The following is a 19626-nucleotide window of genomic DNA, read 5'->3' as shown; positions in this document are numbered from 1 at the left end:
TTTCTTTCTTTCTTTCTTTCTTTCTTTCTCTTCCTTTCCAGTTGATCACTTTTATTTATATAATCCTTTAGTTATTTTATAAAAGTACCATGTTTATTGATTTTTAGACCATTTAAAAACTGTGTGTATTTAAGGTATACAAGATGATAAGTTGATATACATATACATAGTGAATGGCTAGTCAAGCTAATTAACATATCATCTTCTCATGTAGTTACCAACTTTTATGTGTATGTGGTAAGACCTCTTTATTCTCTTAGCAGATTTCCAGTATTCAATACCCACAATTCCTAACAAAAAATCTGGTACTGAAATTCACTTGCATATGTCCCAAAAGAGAAAAGAAGCTAATCTCCTCATTGTATGCTGGGCAAAGATGATTGCCATGACTTTAATGAATACATGAGAGAATTAATTGTTTTTCATTTATAGCAATTTCTATTCAAGCTATTGCCCTTGAGTTGTGTTTGTACTCTGAGGAATCTCAAAACAGCTGCTTAGAGAGAGGTTACATGGTTACTCCCAAATGGCCAGTCCACAATCATTTATAAATGTCCTTTCTAGAAAAATGAATACTTTGAGAGATCAAAGAAAGATTTTTGACTCCTCTATTAGGCAATGAGTATACTCAAGGCAGGTCCAGGAATGGCAGATCTCTGTCATGATGCATGGATGTCATGATGCATGGAATTGATAGCCTGTTTTACCAGGGAGTATCCTTTCCAGTCTGGAAAAAACTAGAGTAGAAAGCAGGAAGCCCTGCCACGAAATCAGAAATCCAAAGCTTTCAGCAAAACTTAGTGGTAAGTAGTTCATTTACCATGACAATTGAGAAAAACTGCCCAGTATCAGGATATACCTACTTCTACAGGGCATGTTATAAGATACAGTGCATATTTTCTTAACCATTTTTATGATATTTATGTAATGACATCTATTAAATATCATTTTCATGTTATCAATGTCTACAATAATAATAATCAAACCAGAATTGAAATTACCTGAGAGATTATCAGCTTGAAAACCTAAGAAGTACCTGAATTCCTTAGGTAAGATAATATGAGGGGAAAATTTGTTCATGATATATAATATTTACATATATTACTTATAAGTATTATACTTATATATATTTTATATATATAATACTTATATATTATATATATAAGTATACATATATACTTATATATTATTTATTTTTTATTATTTATTTTATATATATATATATATATATAATTACTCCTACTCTAATTTTGACAAACCAGATGGAAAGCAGTAATTTTCAAGCAGATAGAGTATTTCCTATGTGTCCCCTATAATATGACATTAAGGACACACGAAATATTTGTTTAAATAAAATATAATTAAATTTGCATAACTCATATTTGAAAACTTTTTTGTTCACTATGTCAGGGGTTCTCATATCTATATTACAATCCATTGATGTTTGGGAGGTGTCTTACATGCAATTTATTAATTATCATAAAGCCCTGAAGTTTGTGAGTCATATTGACTGGTCCTGCCCATACTCAATGAAAGGGGATTTTGGTAGAACTGTGTACCAGAGGGTAGGATTTTGGAAGGTCATCTTAGAACTTTTCCTACCATAAATGGTGGTTTTCTTTCATTTTTCCTGTTACATATGTCTTCCTATAAAAGAGTAACCTTTTGGGGGGAACCCGTATCTTGTTACTAACAATCATAAGAATTACAGACAAAGCTATGCAGAGATGGAAGGGAAGATGGGATGGTTTGTAAACTGACTTTCTTTGTATGGTCGATCTTATATGATATAAACAAAAAACTAGGACACACACCAAACTGTTCGTAGTGATGCCAGGCAGAATGTGACATGAAGGTGAAGATATTTCACTTTCATTTGATATGCCTATGACTCTGGTATATTTATCAGTAAGTATATGCTTTTTTTGAAATTTATTTTTTTAAAGATTTTATTTGTCAGAGAGAAAGAGCAAAAGCATACAAGCAGGGGGAGCAGCAGGAAGAGGAGAAATAGCTCCCTGCTGAGCAAGAGCCCAATGTGGGACTCAATCCCAGGACTTGGGATCACGACCTGAGCTAAAGGCAAATGCTTAACTGACTGAGTCACCCAGGTGTCCCGCTCTTTTTGAAATTTAAAATCCCATAAAATTTTTAATTTTAAAAATTTAGTAAAACCTCCTTGTACATTTCTTTGTAATCCCCTGTCAATCTATAAATATTTTAAAATAATAAGTCTTCTAAGATGTAAACAGTTAATTATTAAGTCAAAATTGGGACCTATCTATCTACCTATCCATCTATCTATGTATTTGTCTCCACATAGCATTAGGCCAGGAATGTTTCAGTCATGTGGAATGTTATCATTCCAAAGTATGTTCATGAATGTTAAATAGGGATTTTCCCAAGGTAGGTGAGAACTATGGATATATTGATATATTAGGTCTGAAAATGTTCTTCTGAATATGAACATTTTAAGGTCTTAACAATGCCATGTTTTCAGGTGTGTAACAACATTGGCAGAACAGTGTAATGCCAGTTCTGAAAGGAACTGTACAAACAATTCAAATGATCTACATTTGAAACCTGAATCAATTCTCTGCAAGGCATGTAGCAATCTAGACTGCTTTAATATCTCCCATGATAGGGTCTCATTATTCTCTATGTATTTTAAAATTCTTGCATATGTAGTAGAAATACAGTTACTAAAACAAAAAGTCGCAAGTCTAAATAAGATAAAGGAAGAATAGTTACCAGACCAATTAAGCACAAGGGTGAGAGGATTACAATTCAATATGAATTTGGCAATTTGGCCAAGTGGATTACCAAGAAATACTTGAAGTGAAGCAACCAAAGGGAATTGTAACCAAATTCCACATCATTCATAGAGCAGTATGGGGAGGTCAAAACAGACTATGAGGATGATCTTTTGAAGATTTGAGCTTCTGTTCTCTCACTGCAAACAGAGCTAATAATAGTACTTACACTTTCAAGTTGTTTGAGAATTCATGGAGCAATCATGAAAAGTACCTGGCTTATAGGACATGTTCAACTAGCATTAAGTGGGAGTTATAGTGATGGTGTTAATGGTGTGTACAAGAGGACAAGAAAACACAGTGTCCCACTTTGAGGTGGCCTTGACTAGATAATCACAAAATTGGTAGGAAGTTTTCCAAAGTGGAGTAGGTAAGAACAGGGTCATCTTTTCATTTTCATCATAGTTTGAGATAAAAGGGATTTCCATCCAATTTGCCTGAGGTAAATACATATGATGTACATGCACATTAAATTTTGAGAAGCATTGCCTATTTAATGACCTCTGAATATTTTATCTGGTCTTACATGCCCATATGATGGGGAAGGGTACAAACAGAAATCTGGGCAAAGCAAAAATAGCTTATCTCTTATAGCAATAAATTAACTTTGCCACAAACACCTCAAATATTCTGGATGTTCTTTTAGAAGAATTATCTTGACTACTCTTACTAATCATTGTGTGTGTGTATCTGTGTGATTATGTTCTAAGTAGATAAGCAATTTACTTGGCAACATGAAAATTATATTTCAATTTTAATCATTTCTTTGCATCACTAGAAATATGAATAGATGTTTTCCTTGTGTGTTCTAAGGTTTTCACAATCACACCAACTATCCTGGTTTATATTATACTTATTTTGTTTCCTTGAAGGAAATAAACCCCTAAGATTAGTCAGCAAAACATTCTGTAAGTGCTAGTTATTATTACTTTGTGTGTCTCTTCTCACTATTTGGTTTGAAAGATTCTGGTTGAATTCAGTTATGTATAAAATGTTCCTTCTTTCCAAAGTAACTCATTGAGTTATATTTATCTTTTAGTTTTTAAATTTTATTTAAATCCAACCATTAGTTTCAGTTGTAGAATTCAGTTATGCATCATTTGCATATAATACGCAGTGCTCATCACATCAGTGCCCTCCTTAATGCCCATCACTTAGTTACCCTATCAGAGCTTTGTTTTATTTTTTGTTTAGGTGGGTTATACTGAACTTATTTTAATCTTTAAAGAAAAACATACCTCTTTTAAACTACATTCAACAAGATTTCTTTCAAGCTAGACATTTTTGTGAATAGAGCCAGCCTGTAAAGGTTTACCCTCTAACCTCTTTTTCTGACAAAACACAGCCTCACTTAAAAATGGAGAGAAAGGTCATTCTCATAAAGCAGAGGGGTTGAGACTGAGATTGCCTATTCACATGCAGTACTGTGTAAATTCCAAAAGGCAAGTGTTTCAGAGTATCACATAAACTGTAGTGTATCAGGGATGCTTATTAACGGTGAGTTTTGATGATGATGGTGCTGATACAGCATTGTTACTATATACAAAACAGCATAAGCATAAAGAATATAAAAAACAAAACACATGTCATTCCTCACTACATCTTCTGGGCTCACAAAAATATTAAAGTAGTCAGATAAAAAAAAGAATTTAGTATGGTTCTGATTCTCCTACATGTGTGCACGCATGTGTGTGTGTATATAATGCTCCATCAATATGTTCCTCAGGAATGGACTTCAAATCGTGGTTTAAAACAACTAAAATAAGCAGTGTATACAACCTCAAGGACCATATTTTTTTATTAAATTTTTTTAAATTTTTTATTTTTTATAAACATTTATTTTTATCCCCAGGGGTACAGGTCTGTGAATCGCCAGGTTTACACACTTCACAGTACTCACCAAAGCACATACCCTCCCCAATGTCAAGGACCATATTTTTTAAAATCCTTAAACATTTCGAATTCACTTTTACAGTTTTGTTATACATAGGTCATACATCAATTTCTCTTTGTGGGACCACCTTCAGTGAAGGATTTCATTTCTTTCTGTTAATAAACCTAAGTATTTACCTGTAAAAAAGTATTTTACCTCTACATTTTCAATATTGTGAGCTGAGAGAAAGTGCGTATCACTGAATTTTAATGAAGTGAAATCTATCTATGCTGTTGATAAAGAAAAATAAAGAATAATACACAAGTATCACATAAAGGTTTTCTAAGAGGACATACAGATGATGAAGCCAACCCTAATCTTGCTTTACTGTGAAGTGATGCCCACAGCTAACCTATAGAGGGTGATGAATATAGGCAAACCTCCTTCTTGGACACATTGTCCACCATACTTCCTATGAACTGTGGGGATTACGAGAGCCCCACCTTAGACTTCTCACCCATGTATTCTCTTTGGTTGATTTCATGTATGCCTATGAATTCAACAGCCACCTTCAATACCATTGCTCTCAAATTCATTTCTAGACAGGTCTACCCTGTCTCCTGAAAAAAGATTAAAAAAAAAAAAAAAAAGATAAATCTTTTTTTCCAGCTGCCTATTGGGCATTTCCATGTGGATATCTCACAGGTACCTAACACTCAACATTATCTTAATCCACTATCTTCCCTCCCCATACTTGCTGTGCCTCATTTATTTCAGGTTTTAATTAATGATCCCTGCCCACCTAAACTAACTCAGTGCCCTCACCATGGCATCACCACCCATCATATTCAAAGGAGCTTCAGAACAAGCTCCTTCTCTGTGTACTATTGCTCCATGGATCTTCTCCAACCTTCAAAATCCCACAGCTTCAGCTACAGACCATTTTATTTTGATCTGGTCTTAGTTCTCAGACTACTTTCTTGGATTGAACAAAGGTGTTTTAACTAAAGGCACATTATTTATAAAGGACTCTAGAGGTGGGTTTCACAATTATATGACTCCATTGAAATGACATAGAAGATACTGTGAATGGGTATATATATATATATATATATATATATATATATATATATATTTCTTCTAGATCTATAGATATTTAACGAGTTTCTCAAAGCTCAAAATTTTCTAAAACACAGGCCGTTACCCTCCAGGTGCTGCCTGTTTCCAGTCTACCCTCACCTAGAATGTGATTTATGGGCCATTGTGGATACTCTGCAGTCATTCTTGCCCATTCTCACACCAAAGCCTGGCTTCCAAACAGTCCAGATATCTAGACTCCCTGCTACCCCATAAGGGAAGAGAAGATATTTTTTGAGATCTCTGTTGGAGGGCTGCTCAGTTTTGTTTTTTTACTTGTTTGTTTGTTAAGTTTGCTGAGGACAGGTCTGACACAGTCTTTCCGCATGCTTTTTTTTCAGAGGGAAAAAAAGGAAAAAGAATTAAATAAATAAATAATAAAAATCGAAAAAATTAAAAATAAAATAAGGTAACATAAAATACATAAAGGAAGCTAGATCCTAGGTGTCTTTTAGTCTTCTTGTTATGAGATGCTTGTTAGAAAAAAGAAAGAAAGAAAAGAGAAAGAAAAGAAGAAAATTAAAAATTAAAATGTTATACCATATGATTTCACTCATTTTGGGGATTTAAGAAACAAAACTGATGAACATAAGGGAAGGGAAGGAAAATAAAATAAGATTTTAAAAAACAGAGAGGGAGACAAACTGTAAGAGATTTAACTGTAGGAAACAAATTGAGAGTTGTTGTAGGGGAGTTGTAGCCCTCACTGGTGTGTTTGTTCCTATATTGGTGGCTGGTATAGCTCAATGGCGCCCACAGTGTCCTTTGCCTGCAGAGAGGCTGTATAACCTCTTCTAAATGCACTCTAAGCAGCAGAATCAGTTCTCCCTGTGTGACCCTGGGGATCCTCAGGCTGCCCACTGCTGGGGCTCAGCTCTACTCCTGCACCAGAGCACCACCCAGCTCCGCAGGGGCGAACCTGGCTATGACATAAACTTCTGTTTATAGAAAAATGACAGTATTGTAGCCCTCTCCTTTTCCCCTGTCAATGGTTTTGAGCAATAGTTTTCTTGTGCAGTCCCTTGAGTGTGTTTTTGCTCTTTTTTTTCCCTCTGTACTTTTTCTCTCTCTTCCAATTTAAGTGTACAGGTTGATGAATTTTTATGTAAATATGAACTCATGGAATCACTATCCAAATAAAAATATAGAACATTTCCCTCACTTTAGAAAATTCCTTAATGCGCCTTTCCCAACAATGTCATCCAGAAGTAATTATTATGTTTTAGTAATTATATGTTCACAATATGTGTGTAATGAATATGTTCACTTTATTACCATAGATAAGTTTTACCCATTTTTGAACTTCTTTTAAGAAAATACAGTACAAATTTTTTATGTCTGTCTTCCTTCATTAAAGAAAAGTGTTTTAGATTCATCAGTATTTATACATGTATCAGTATTTTAAATAACTGTGTGCTATTCCATTGCATAAATATACCACACTTTTACATCCATTCTCCTGTTGATAGGCAAACCATTTACAGCTTGTATTATTACTAAAAAAATTGGCTTGGAACATTATCATGTAAATCATTTTGTGATCATATACACTCACTTTTCTTGGCTATATACCTAGGGATGGAATTTCTGGTTCATAGAATAATTGTATGTTTGACTTTATTAAAAACTTCCAAATTATTTTAAAAAGTGGCTGTATAGACTTCCAGTTTCAACTTTGAGATTTAGAGAGCTAGAAGAAGTCTGGTTTCCAGTATTATAACAATAACTGTAAAGCTGGACATAATGCAAACAAATGACTTTTCTTGAACCTATTAGGGAATTGAGGTTTCAGGGCAAATAGTAAACAGAAAACTGGGGAGATACAGCCTCTGACAGAGAAAACAGGATACAAGAATTTTTTATTTAACCTAGAACAGAAGTCATCAGATACCATATAAACTGATAAGATTCAGTTTCTTTGTGAATTTAATGAACTGTTAAACACTAAGAGTGGGCTAGTATGAGAATGAGAAGACCCTGGGGGCCATAGGCAAACATAGACAAGAAGGTTTTCACCATCATTCTTTTCCTCCACGAACTCCACCACATACTCACAGTGAAGACCAGGAAACATTCAACAGAAAATTTCAAAAATAAAGAGACTATCTGGGAGAGGACGGTGGGAGAAGTAACAGTTGTTCCCAAAACTTCTTCCCATTTACTACATTTTTCTTACAGAAATAAAACTGTAATCTGAAGGGCAAAGGCAACAGAAAATACCTGTCACCTTGGGACACTGTGGAAAAACATTGCAGCTGGGGAAGGGACAGAGACAAAACATCTCTCCCTCAGGGAAGAGAAGGAATATATGTTAGGCCCAGCACTGGCAGCTGGGGAAGAGGCAAGGCCATACCCCAAGACGCAGGTTCACAGAACTCAAGACTAATGGTTGACCAGAACATTAGGCAACACTTCTTTCCTATTCCCCACCAGCCCACTAACAAATAATAAATAAAACTAACTGTTGAGTACAGATGGAAAATATTCATTAAACAGATTATCTCTAGGGCTAGCAGTATAAAAGAAAAATCCAAAACCAAGCAGGGAATAAAATCGAGAAAAATAGAAATTCTGGCAAACTTGCCTAGTTGTAAGCTCAAGATATCATTTGAAACCTGTGGTGCACAGGTGACCATAGAAATGACAAACCCAATTCAGCCCAGCTCCTCACTTCATTAATTCAAACTCCTACAGTAAAGACTTAGCAGGAGGAAAGATATGCTCATCTCCAAGCACCGACCCCCCACATACACACACAAATTTACTTCAGTCTCTAATCTTCTATACATTTCCGGTTTCAAAATAAAAATTATGAGGTATACAAAAAGGTAAGAGAAACACAGTCTAAAAAGACAAAGCAAACATCAGAACTAGACTCAAATATGACAGAGATGTAAAAAGTTATCAGAGAAGGAATTTTAAATTACTGTCATTAATAGACTAGAAGATTCAATGGAAAAGATGGACAATGTGCAAGATTAGACAAGTAATTTCAGCAGACAGATGGAAAGAATAATAAAAGATCAAATGGAAATGCAAGACGGGAAAAAACACTGACAGAGATAAAGGATGCTTCCTATGGGCTCATCGGCTGAAAAAAAAATCAGGGAGCTTGACAGTATGTCAAAGAAATTACCCAAGCCAAAACTCAAAGAGAAATAAGAGTAAAAAAACAAAAAACAAAAACTCCAGAATATCTGAGCACTATTGTACAACACCAAGTATACATATAATTGGAATCCTGGAAGTAGGACCGTAAGAAAATACATCTCAATAGATGTAGAAAAATCATTCAAGAGAATTTAATATCCATTCATGATAAAACTTTCATTAAAGAATAGCTGACAACTTCCATAACTGTTAAAGACATCTCTGAAAAAAATCTATACCTAACATCATATTTAATGGTAAAATACTCAATGCTTTCTCCCTAAAATCAGGAACAGGAAAGAATATCCTCTTTAACCTATTTCATTTTGTTTTAATTTACATTTACCTAATGTTGACGTATCTTTTCCTAATTTACTGGCCATTTAATTGTCTTGTTTTGTAAAGTATTTGTTCATGTCTCCATTTTTCAATTGGTTTGTTCATTTGTCTTTGGTGTTTCTGTTATTGACTTATAATTATTTAAAATATATTTTGAATATGATGCTTTTGTGAGATAAATATTTTCCCTGTCTCTAGACTGCTATTTATCTTTAATAGTGTTTTTTGAAGAGCAAAATTCTTAATTCTCATGAAGTAGGATTATCAATTTTTCCTTTAACTTGGGAGTCAAAATTCTTTATTTTTTACGCACATATTCAAATATGTATGTCTGATATATGTATATGTGTGTGTATATATATATGTACATAGTGGCAACATATAGTTGCTCCAGTTCCTTTTCTAAAAAATATTTCTTTACTGTATTGAATGGCTTTAGTAGCTGAAAATCAATTAATCTTGTCGGTCCATTTCTAAACTCTCTGTTCTGTTCTATTGATATATTTGTTTTTTCTTGCAATAATGCCATACTATTTTAATCTCTTAAAAGTTATACTAACTCTTGAAATATGGAAGTATAAGTTCTCCAACTTTATTTTTGTTCTCCTGATTATTCTAGATCCTTTAACTTTCCATATAAATTTTAGACTCTGCTTGGAGTTTTCTCAAAAAAATTACTGAAGTTTTTATTGGGATTGCATTTAGGCTGGAAGATAATTTTTGTCTATAATTTCTCTCAGCAGTATTTTGTACTTTACAATAGAGAAATCCTGTAAATCTTCTGTCAAATTTATTCCTATATACTTTTTGATAATTAAAGTTATTGTAAATGATATTATTTTAAATTACATTTCCAGTGTTTGTTGGTTATAGAAATGCAATTGATCTTTGTATACTGACCTTGCTTCCTCTGATTTTTAAATATTATTTTGTTAATTCCTTTTAATTTCATACAGACAAAATTATGACATCTGTAAATTAAAACAGGCTGACATCTTTCTTTCGAATAGTTTTGTCTTACTGTTTTTCCCTTATTGCTCTGGTTAGAACCTCAAGTATAATTTCAAGTACAGATAAGAGTAAACATCCTTGTTTTGTTTTACATATTACGCAGAATATGTCACAACCAAGTATGACAGTATGTGTAAGGTTTTTGTAGATACTTAACCAGATTGCAGAAGTCCTAATTTGTTGCCAGTTTGTTTGATTTTTTTATTACAAATGGGTGACGACTTTTTCAAATGCATTTTGTCAAATGTGAACGTGGAGATGTTCAGTTTTTCTCCTTTATTCTATTTGTATGAGGATGCCAATGATTTTTAACTGGAAAACAAGCTATATTCCTGGGATAAACCATAATTGTTAATGGTGCATTATCCTTTTTAAGTTACTACCGGATGTGATTTGATAATATTTTGTTCAGAATTTTTGTGTCTATATTTGTGAAAGATATTAGCTTGTAATTTTCTTATAAGGACCATATCACATTTTGGTGTCAGGATTATGCTATTATCATAATACATTTTATATTACTGAATTTTTTGTTTACTTATTCTATCATTTGTAATGAGAGAAGAGTATTAAAATCTTCAATTGTGACTGTGAACTTGCCCAACTCTGTTGTCAATATTTTGGTTATGTTATTAGATGCTTTAAAAAAAAAAGATTTTATTATTTATTTGAGAGAGAGAGTCACAGCCAGAGAGGGAGCATAAGCAGGGGACGTGGGAGAGGGAGAAGCAGGCTTTCTGTTGAGCAGGGAGCCCAATGCGGAGCTTGATCCCAGGACCCTGAGATCATGACCTGAGTCAAAGGCAGATGCTTAATGAAAGAGCCACCCACATGCCCTTGTTATTAGATGCTTTTATAATTGTTATATTTTCTTAACTTTTTAATTATTTTTTATTTTTTAAATTTATTTTCAGTGTACCAGAATTCATTGTTTATGCACCACATCCAGAGCTCCATGCAATACGTGCCCTCCATCAGGTTCACCCAACTTCCCAGGCTCACCCAACTTTCCACCCTCTGCCCCTCCAAAACCCTCAGATTGTTTCTCTCTTCTTGATAAATGGACCCTTTTATTATTATAAACATTCCTTTTTACTTTTGGCAATCTATCTTAAAGCATACACATCAACTTATTTGATGTTTTCTTTTAAATTCTGTATTTGTTCCCATCCTTTTATTTAACATATCCAAGATCTTACATGTAAAGTACAGTTCTTGAAAAGGGGTAAGGTTGGTTTATTTTTAAATCCAGTCTAACAATCTCTTTTTATTGGAATATTTAGTTTATTTCTATTTCCTGGTATTACTAATATGGTTGAATTAAGTCTAATATTTTACTATTTGTTTTCCATTTGTCCCATCTACCCCCTGGTGCCTTCTTTTGGATTGAATTTTTATTTTTGTTTTATTTCATTTCATCTGTCAGTTTTTGGATATACTTTGTATTAGTTTTTAGTGCTTAGTCTATGTATTTTATTATACATTATTTACTTAATATAGTCTACCTTGAATTAATATTTTATGACAATATATGTTGCAAGAAAAATACAAAATTTTATCATGTTCTCATCCAACCTTTGTGTTGTTACTGTTATATATTTCATTTCTATCTATGTTATAAGCTCTCTAATGCATGCTATTATTTTTTTCTAAATGGTTAGAGTCTTTTAAAATTATTTTTTAGATGCTATATTTGCCCACTTATATTTTGAATTTTTTATTATTCTATTTCAGACATGAGCCCTTTTATTTCAATCCTTATTTTAGTCATGAAAATATTAAGCAGAGACTAAGTAACTTGCCCAAAATCTCATAACTAAAGGATGACAAAAGTGAGTTTTGATCCTAAGAAATCTAACTCTAGAGCTCACAACTTGACCAGTGTAGTATGCTATCTCCATCATTACTGCATTTGGAACAAGCTTCAAAGCTGTGGTTTACAAAAGCCTTTTTCTACAGCCTTGGGCGGTAGCCTTAGAAATCTATTCACATAATCATGTTGCTAGAAAATTTACCAAAATAAAATATTTTTACATAAAAAAAGAAAGCCCCCAAAATGGTACATTTCAAAACTTGGCAAATCTGGATTTCTTTCTGAACCCATGTAAAATAATTTGAACTTCATTTGATAGAGAATGTTGGCCAGTGCAGGATTTTAAGGTAGAGAGGGCTAGAGATATTTTAGGGTTTAGAGAGATCACTGCTTTCAACAAGACAGCATCTGAGAATATGATTTCCAGTTTAATGTGATTGAACATGTTTGTAGGGAGGCTGCCCTTCAGGTTAAGAGATCAAGGTTGCTGATTAAATAATTTGGTAAATCCTTCTGTCTCTTCAGTAATTTGGAGAGACAAATTTGGGGCACACTTAAAAGTTAATCAAGTAACATATCAATTGGGGTTCTAATAAGATAGCTTTTGCTGTAATTGATAACTTATATGAGAAAAATAAAAATAAGCTAGGTTTTATGTTTGCTTTCTTACTAATGAGGATAATTTATTATATAAAAGCCAATATAGAGGGGTGCCTGGGTGGCTCAGTGGGTTAACGCCTCTGCCTTCGGCTCAGGTCATGATCCCAGGGTCATGGGATTGAGACCTGCATTGGGAATCTCTGCTCAGCAGGGAGCCTGCTTCCCTTCCTCTCTTTCTATCTGCCTCTCTGCCTGCTTGTGATCTCTGTCTGTCAAATAAATAAATAAAATTGTAAAAAAAAAAAAAAGCCAATATAGAGTAAGATGTTAATTATTCCCAATGTGTAAAGTTTTGTACTCTAAAGATTAAAGTAGATTGATTGGCATGATGGGTTGATATTCACAGGTCAGGAGAGAGATATATGGAACAATAATTAAGCATAAGTAGGCAAAATGGAAAAGAATTAGATAGATTTTCTCACAGGAAATATAATAAATTCCATAGTCACCTAAAACATAGATATATTTATTCATTCAACAAATATTTATTGAGCATAAGCTGTATGCTAGGCTCTCTCTTAGGTATTAGGGATAGAAAATGACCAAAACTGAGCCTCTGGCCTCATAGAACTTATACTACAAACAGAAGTGAATATATCAATAATTTCATGCCAAGTGTAGCATAAGTACCACAAAAAGAGGTAAAGCAAAGTAAGGGGATAAAAAGTGATGTGACTTCTATTTTAAATAGAATTGTTAGAAATAGTATCCCCGAGACTGTAACAGTTCAGGAAAAACTTCAGTGAAAATAGGAGATAGAACAAGCAAATATCTGGAGGGAAAATGTTTCTGGCAAAGGAAATAGCAAGTACAAGCCCTCGAAATGGGAAGGTGTTTGGTGTTGTTAAAAACAGAAAGCAGCTCTGTGTAGCTCAAGCTAAGTGAGCAAAAGGGAAGAACAGTGGGAAGTAATATCAGAATGGCAGTCAGAGGCCACATCCCATAGATTTCGTAGGCCAAGGTGTGATCTTTAGATTTCAAATAAGTGAAATGGAAAAACTTTGGAAGGTTTTGAGTTTAGGAGTGGCATAATTTAGCTTAGATTATAAAAATTCACTCTGGCTGCTGCTGCTGTGTCGGAGACGAATTAAATGGGAACGGGGAGGGGAAGGAAGTGGAAGTCTGCTGTAGTTGTTGATGCAAGAGAAATTGGTGGCTTGGACTGGGTTATCAGTAGTGACTATATTGCAAAGTGATCATATTTATACAATTTTGAAAGCAGAGTCAAAGAAAATATATTAAAATATTTTTGTATGGATTACAAATAATAGCCATGATAACTACAGTTGATTGAACATCTATTATATACAGGGCACATTGCTTATATCATGTCATGCTACTTCTTGAGAATGCAGTCATCAAACTGGGAAACAGAGGAGTCCAGCTGACTTAGCCACCATCTACATCTAATAAGTGAAAGTAGGATATCTGGCTCAAGATGCCTCACATCCAAGATTGAAAAAGGTACAGAAATCATACTTGAACGGCTGTGAACCTATCAGAATGGATAACTTAACAGAAAGCTAGTAATTGTATTAATTATTTTTTCAGGAAACATGCAATGTTTGATTGAGGTTAAATCTTGGCACATAATATAAGTGAAATCATATATTTGCCTTTCTGTGTCTGGCTTAGCATAATGTCAGCATAATATTTTCAAGATCCATTCATGTTGTAGTATATATCAAAATTTTGTTCCTTTATTTTTTTTTTAAAGATTTTATTTATTGGGGCGCCTGGGTGGCTCAGTGGGTTAGGGTCTCTGCCTTCGGCTCAGGCCATGATCCCGGAGTCCTGGGATCAAGCCCCGCATCAGGCTCTCTGCTCAGCGGGGAGCCTGCTTCCCCCTCTCTCTCTGCCTGCCTCTCTGCCTACTTGTGATCTCTGTCAAATAAATAAATAAAATTTTATTTAAGATTTTATTTATTTATTTGACAGATTAAATTTTATTTAAGATTTTATTTAAGATTTTAAATTTAAGATCTTAAATTTTATTTAAGATTTTATTTATTTATTTGACAGACAGAGATCACAAGTAGGCAGAGAGGCAGGCAGAGAGAGAGAGGGGGAAGCAGGCTCCCTGCTGAGCAGAGAGCCTGATGCGGGGCTTATTTCCAGGACCCCGGGCTCATGACCTGAGCTGAAGGCAGAGGCTTAACCCACTGAACCACACAGGTGCCCCAACTTTGTTCTTTTTTATGGCTGAATAACAGCCCATTATAAGCATATATCACAAAATGTTATCCTAACATTCTTCAATGAATACTTAAGTTGTTTTTGGCTATTGTGAATAATAATGCTATGAACACCAGGATACAAACACCTGTTCAAGTCCCTGCTTTCAATTCTTTTGGATATGTACCAAGGAATAGAATTTCTGGGTCATATGGTAGTTCTATGTTTAACTTTTTGAGGAACTGGCAACTGTTTCCCATAGTAGATGTGCCATTTTACATTCCTGTCAACAATTCCTGAAGGGTTCCAAATTCTTTATATCCTCATTAACATATTTTGTTTTCCATTTTCTTCATTATAATTATCCTGATAGGTGAAATGTGGTAGCTCATGCTTTTGATTTGCATTTCTCTAAGACTAATGATATTAAGCATCTCTTCATGTTCTTATTGGCCATTTGTATATTATCTTTGGAGAAATGTCTATTAAAGTCCTTTGATTATTTTTGAATTGAGTTCTTTTTTGATTATTGTTAAATTCTAGGAGTTTTTTTTATATATTCTGGATATGAGTCCCTTATAAGATATATGATTTGCAACTATTTTCTGTTTTATAGGTTGTTTGTTTGCTTTCTTGCTAGTGTATTTTGATGACACTTTCTTAATCTTGATGAAGTACAATTTATCTATATTTTTTCTTTCGTTGCCTGTATTTTTGGTGTCATATCCATAAAATAGTTGCCAAAACTAATAGCATAAAGATTTTCTTCAATGTTTTCTCCTGAGAATTTTATAGTTTTTGCTCTTAAGTTTAGGTCTTTGATCCATCTTGAGTTAATTTTGTGCACTTTATTCTTTTGTATGTGGATATCCACTTTTCTCAGAACCATTTGTTGAAAAGACTGTCTTTTCCCTCATTGAATGGTCATTTTCAACAAAAGTTGAACATGTGAGATTATCATTTTATATGTGTAAGAATTTATGTGAGAATTTATTTCTGGGCTTTCCATTCTATTTCATTGGTTTGTATGTCCATCCTTATGCAAATACCATACTGTTTTAATTACTGTAGAATTGTAGTAAGTTTTGGAGTCAGGAAATGTGAGTCATTCTTCCTTTTTCATAAAAGGAAGGTTTTTGGTTTGTATGTGTTTGTACAGGTGTCTGTATGTGTTTGTACAGGTGTTTGTATCCTGGTGTTCTATTCAGGGCTCCTTGCCTGAATATGAATTTGAAGACTGATTTTTCCATTTTTGTGGGAAAAGGATACTAAAATTTTGATATGGATGGCATTGAACCTATACATTAGTTTGGATAGTACTAACATCTTACCAATATTAAGTCCTTTCATCCATTAATATAGGTGCTTTTTTATTTAGTTGTCTTCTTTAATTTCTTTCAGCAATGTTTTATAGTTTTTAGTATATAGACCTTTCACTTCCTCAGTAAGATTTACTGTAAGCACCTAATTTTACTGTAAGCACCTAATTCTTCTAGATATTACTGTAAATGAAATGGATTTCCTAACTTCCTTTTTGGATTGTTTATTGTTAATATATGGAAACATAACTGATATTTGTGTGTGCAACTTTGCTGACTTTGTTTATGAGCTCTAATAATGTTCTTGTGGATTCTTGGGTATTTTCTGTATACATAGGATCATGTCATCTGTGAATAGAGATAGTTTACTTCTTCCTTTCTAATTTTGGAAATTTTGCTTCTAATATTTTATTTTAATTCCAGTATCATTAACATAGTGTTATCACTTTCATAGTGGTTCAAAAATTCCATACATCATCCAGGGCTTATCATAACAAGTGCTCTTAATATTTTAAAGCAACAAATAGAGATCAAGATTTACATAACTGCAAAAAATAAACAAAAAACAAAAAACCACTACTATGATTGTGAATACCAAAAGGTACCACTGGCTTTGATTCTACAGGTGACTGGATTTTTACTTATGTCTTTATACATTTATTTTTTTTAAAGATTTTATTTATTTATTTGACACAGAGAGAGAGCACGAGCATGGGGAGCAGCAGCCAGAGAGAGAGGGAGAAACAGGCTTCCCACTGAGCAAGGAGCACAATGCAGAGCTCAATTCCAGGACCCTTGGGGGCAGGTGCTTAATGACTAAGCCATTCCAGGTTCCCCTGTCTTTCTACATTTAAAAGAATTTTGCAATGGAATGTTATTTCTTGGGGAAAAAAATGAAAGAAAAATGAGATGCTTACCAGAAAGGGCAACAATCGCAGATATTACTAAGACAATGAGATCAAGCTACATGAGTTTGCTCTAATGAAGAGGTTAATGGCTTATTGCTGGATTTGACCAACATTTTAATGTTGGTTTGACCATTTATTTTCACCCACCAACAGTGATATAAATCCATGGGCAGTCCCAAGGCCTGAACCGGCTGGATTTGTTGAATGAGAAGTTGTGATTTCTCTGAAGACTTTCCTACAAACCTCATTGTTTTGTAGCTCTGACACCATTTGAAATGAACAATCAAACAGACGTGACGGAATTCATCTTCTTGGGATTTTCCAACCACCCCAAACTACAGGGTTTGTTTTTCCTGGTTTTCTTGATCGTTTACCTGACAACAGTTGCAGGGAACATGCTCATAATAACAGCCACTAGAATCAGTCTTGCTCTCCACACTCCAATGTATTATTTCCTCAGCAACCTGAGTTTCTTAGACATCTGCTATACATCCACCACCATTCCAGTCATGCTGGTGAACTTCTTCCGGGAGAAGAAGACCATTTCATATGAGGGCTGCCTTTCCCAGATTTTCTTCCTCGTGACATGTGCTGGCACTGAGGGTGTCTTATTGGCTGCTATGGCATATGACCGCTATGTAGCCATTTGCCACCCTCTTCAATATCCAGTCCTCATGAGTGTGAAGGTCTGTGTTTTTTTGGTGACTGGGTCCTGGCTGTGTGGGCTGGTGAATTCTGTGACACACACAGTACTGGCAGCCACACTCACACTCTGTGGACCCAACCAAATCAGCCACTTTCTCTGTGACATTCCACTGCTCCTGAAGCTCTCCTGCTCAGACACCTCTCTGAATGAATCTGTGCTCCATGTGGCCAGTGCCACCATTGGCCTGAGTCCCTGCCTGTTTACTGGAGTGTCCTACATATTCATCATCTCTGCCATTCTTAGGATTCCCTCTGCTCAGGGTAGGAGCAAGGCCTTCTCTACCTGTGCATCCCACCTTACCGTGGTTGTGGTCTTCTTTGGAGCGGCCAATTTCAATTATGACAGAACCAACATAGGCTACAACCTGGACATGGATATCCTTATTTCTGTGTTCTTCTGTGTTATAACCCCTATGTTGAACCCCATCATATACAGCCTGAGAAACAAAGAGGTCAAGAGTGCCCTGAGGAAGTTAACTAGGGAATGTGGACTCTCTAATGAGATCAACAATTAGATGAAGTTTTCATTCTGAAAAATTCCTTACATAATAAAAACATGGGCCTTTTAGCCCAGTGGTGTCTATATAGGATCTTCTGACAACTGTAATGCTCCATTCCACCAGGACAACAAGCTACACCTGTACCAAGCATTTCACACATTGTGATCTAAAATTCCCTGTGTTCTCCAATATGATATGAGAACATTTTCATAATCCATCACTGCTCCAAAAAAAAAAAAATCCAGTACCCACATATTTAAAAAAAAAAATCACCCCCATGTATTTGCCCATTTTAGTAGCACTAGAAAACTACTAATCTGCTCTCTGTGTCTATGGATATCCCTATTCTACATGTTTCATATAAATAAAATCATATAGTGTATGCCTTGTGTATCTGGCTTTTTTCACTTGGGGTGTTTTCAAATCCCATCCATTTTGTAGTATGTATTGGTATTTCATCTATTCTTATTGCTGAATGATTTCCATTTTATGGATATGCACATTTTACTTATTCATTCATCACTTAATACACATTTTTTTTGTTTCCACATTTTGACTATTATGAGTAATATTGCTATAAACATTTATGTACCACTTTTAAGTGAACATATATTTTTATCGTTATGGAATTTATACCTATGAGTGGAATGGCTGGATCAAATGATTTACCATTCTGAAGAAGAGCCAAGTTGTTTTCAGAACAGTGCACCATTTTACCTTACTAAAGTGAGCAGTATATGAGGATTCTAATTTGTCTACCTCCTCACCAACACATTATTATTATATGTTCTTTTTGGCACACCCATCCTAGTATGTGTGAAGTACTATATCAATGCAATTTTGGTTTGCATTTCCCTGGTGGATAATGATTTTAAGGACTTTAATAAGCACTACTTCTGTACTTCTCCTTGTATAGAAAAATTCATGCTGCTAAGGGAGTGTTTGAACTTTAAACACTTAACTCTTGACACTATCTAATGTTTTTTTTTTTTTTAACGCAAACACACACTCAAATTTAATTTGAAAATTGAGGAAGAAGAAAGTTCAGGATAAAATATCAGAAAGAACACCTATAACCTAAATTTCTAAAACATTTTTAACAGCTTCATTGAGAGATGATTTTATATCATAAATTCACTTCTTTTAGGTATGCAATTAAATGTTTTTTAGTAAACGTACAGTGTGTAACCATCAACAAAATCCAACTTTAGGAAGTTCCCACC

At 34.3% G+C, this 19626-nt stretch overlaps 1 protein-coding gene across 1 annotated transcript; it reads left to right on the top strand.

Annotated features, from left to right (window-relative positions):
- Positions 1–4297: 4297 nt before the first annotated feature.
- Positions 4298–18418, top strand: LOC101690651 (olfactory receptor 1052-like). Its single transcript, XM_004779664.2, has 2 exons — positions 4298–4310; positions 17457–18418. Exons 1-2 carry the CDS (start codon positions 4298–4300, stop codon positions 18416–18418), a joined length of 975 nt encoding a protein of 324 aa, XP_004779721.2.
- Positions 18419–19626: the final 1208 nt, after the last annotated feature.

The sequence above is a fragment of the Mustela putorius genome, unplaced genomic scaffold (assembly GCF_011764305.1).
Source record: "Mustela putorius furo isolate JIRA1106 unplaced genomic scaffold, ASM1176430v1.1 tig00000585_pilon_pilon_pilon, whole genome shotgun sequence".
Lineage (NCBI taxonomy): Eukaryota > Metazoa > Chordata > Mammalia > Carnivora > Mustelidae > Mustela > Mustela putorius.
Note: the sequence above shows the minus strand (reverse complement) of the source record. Positions and strands in the feature narration are given on the sequence as shown.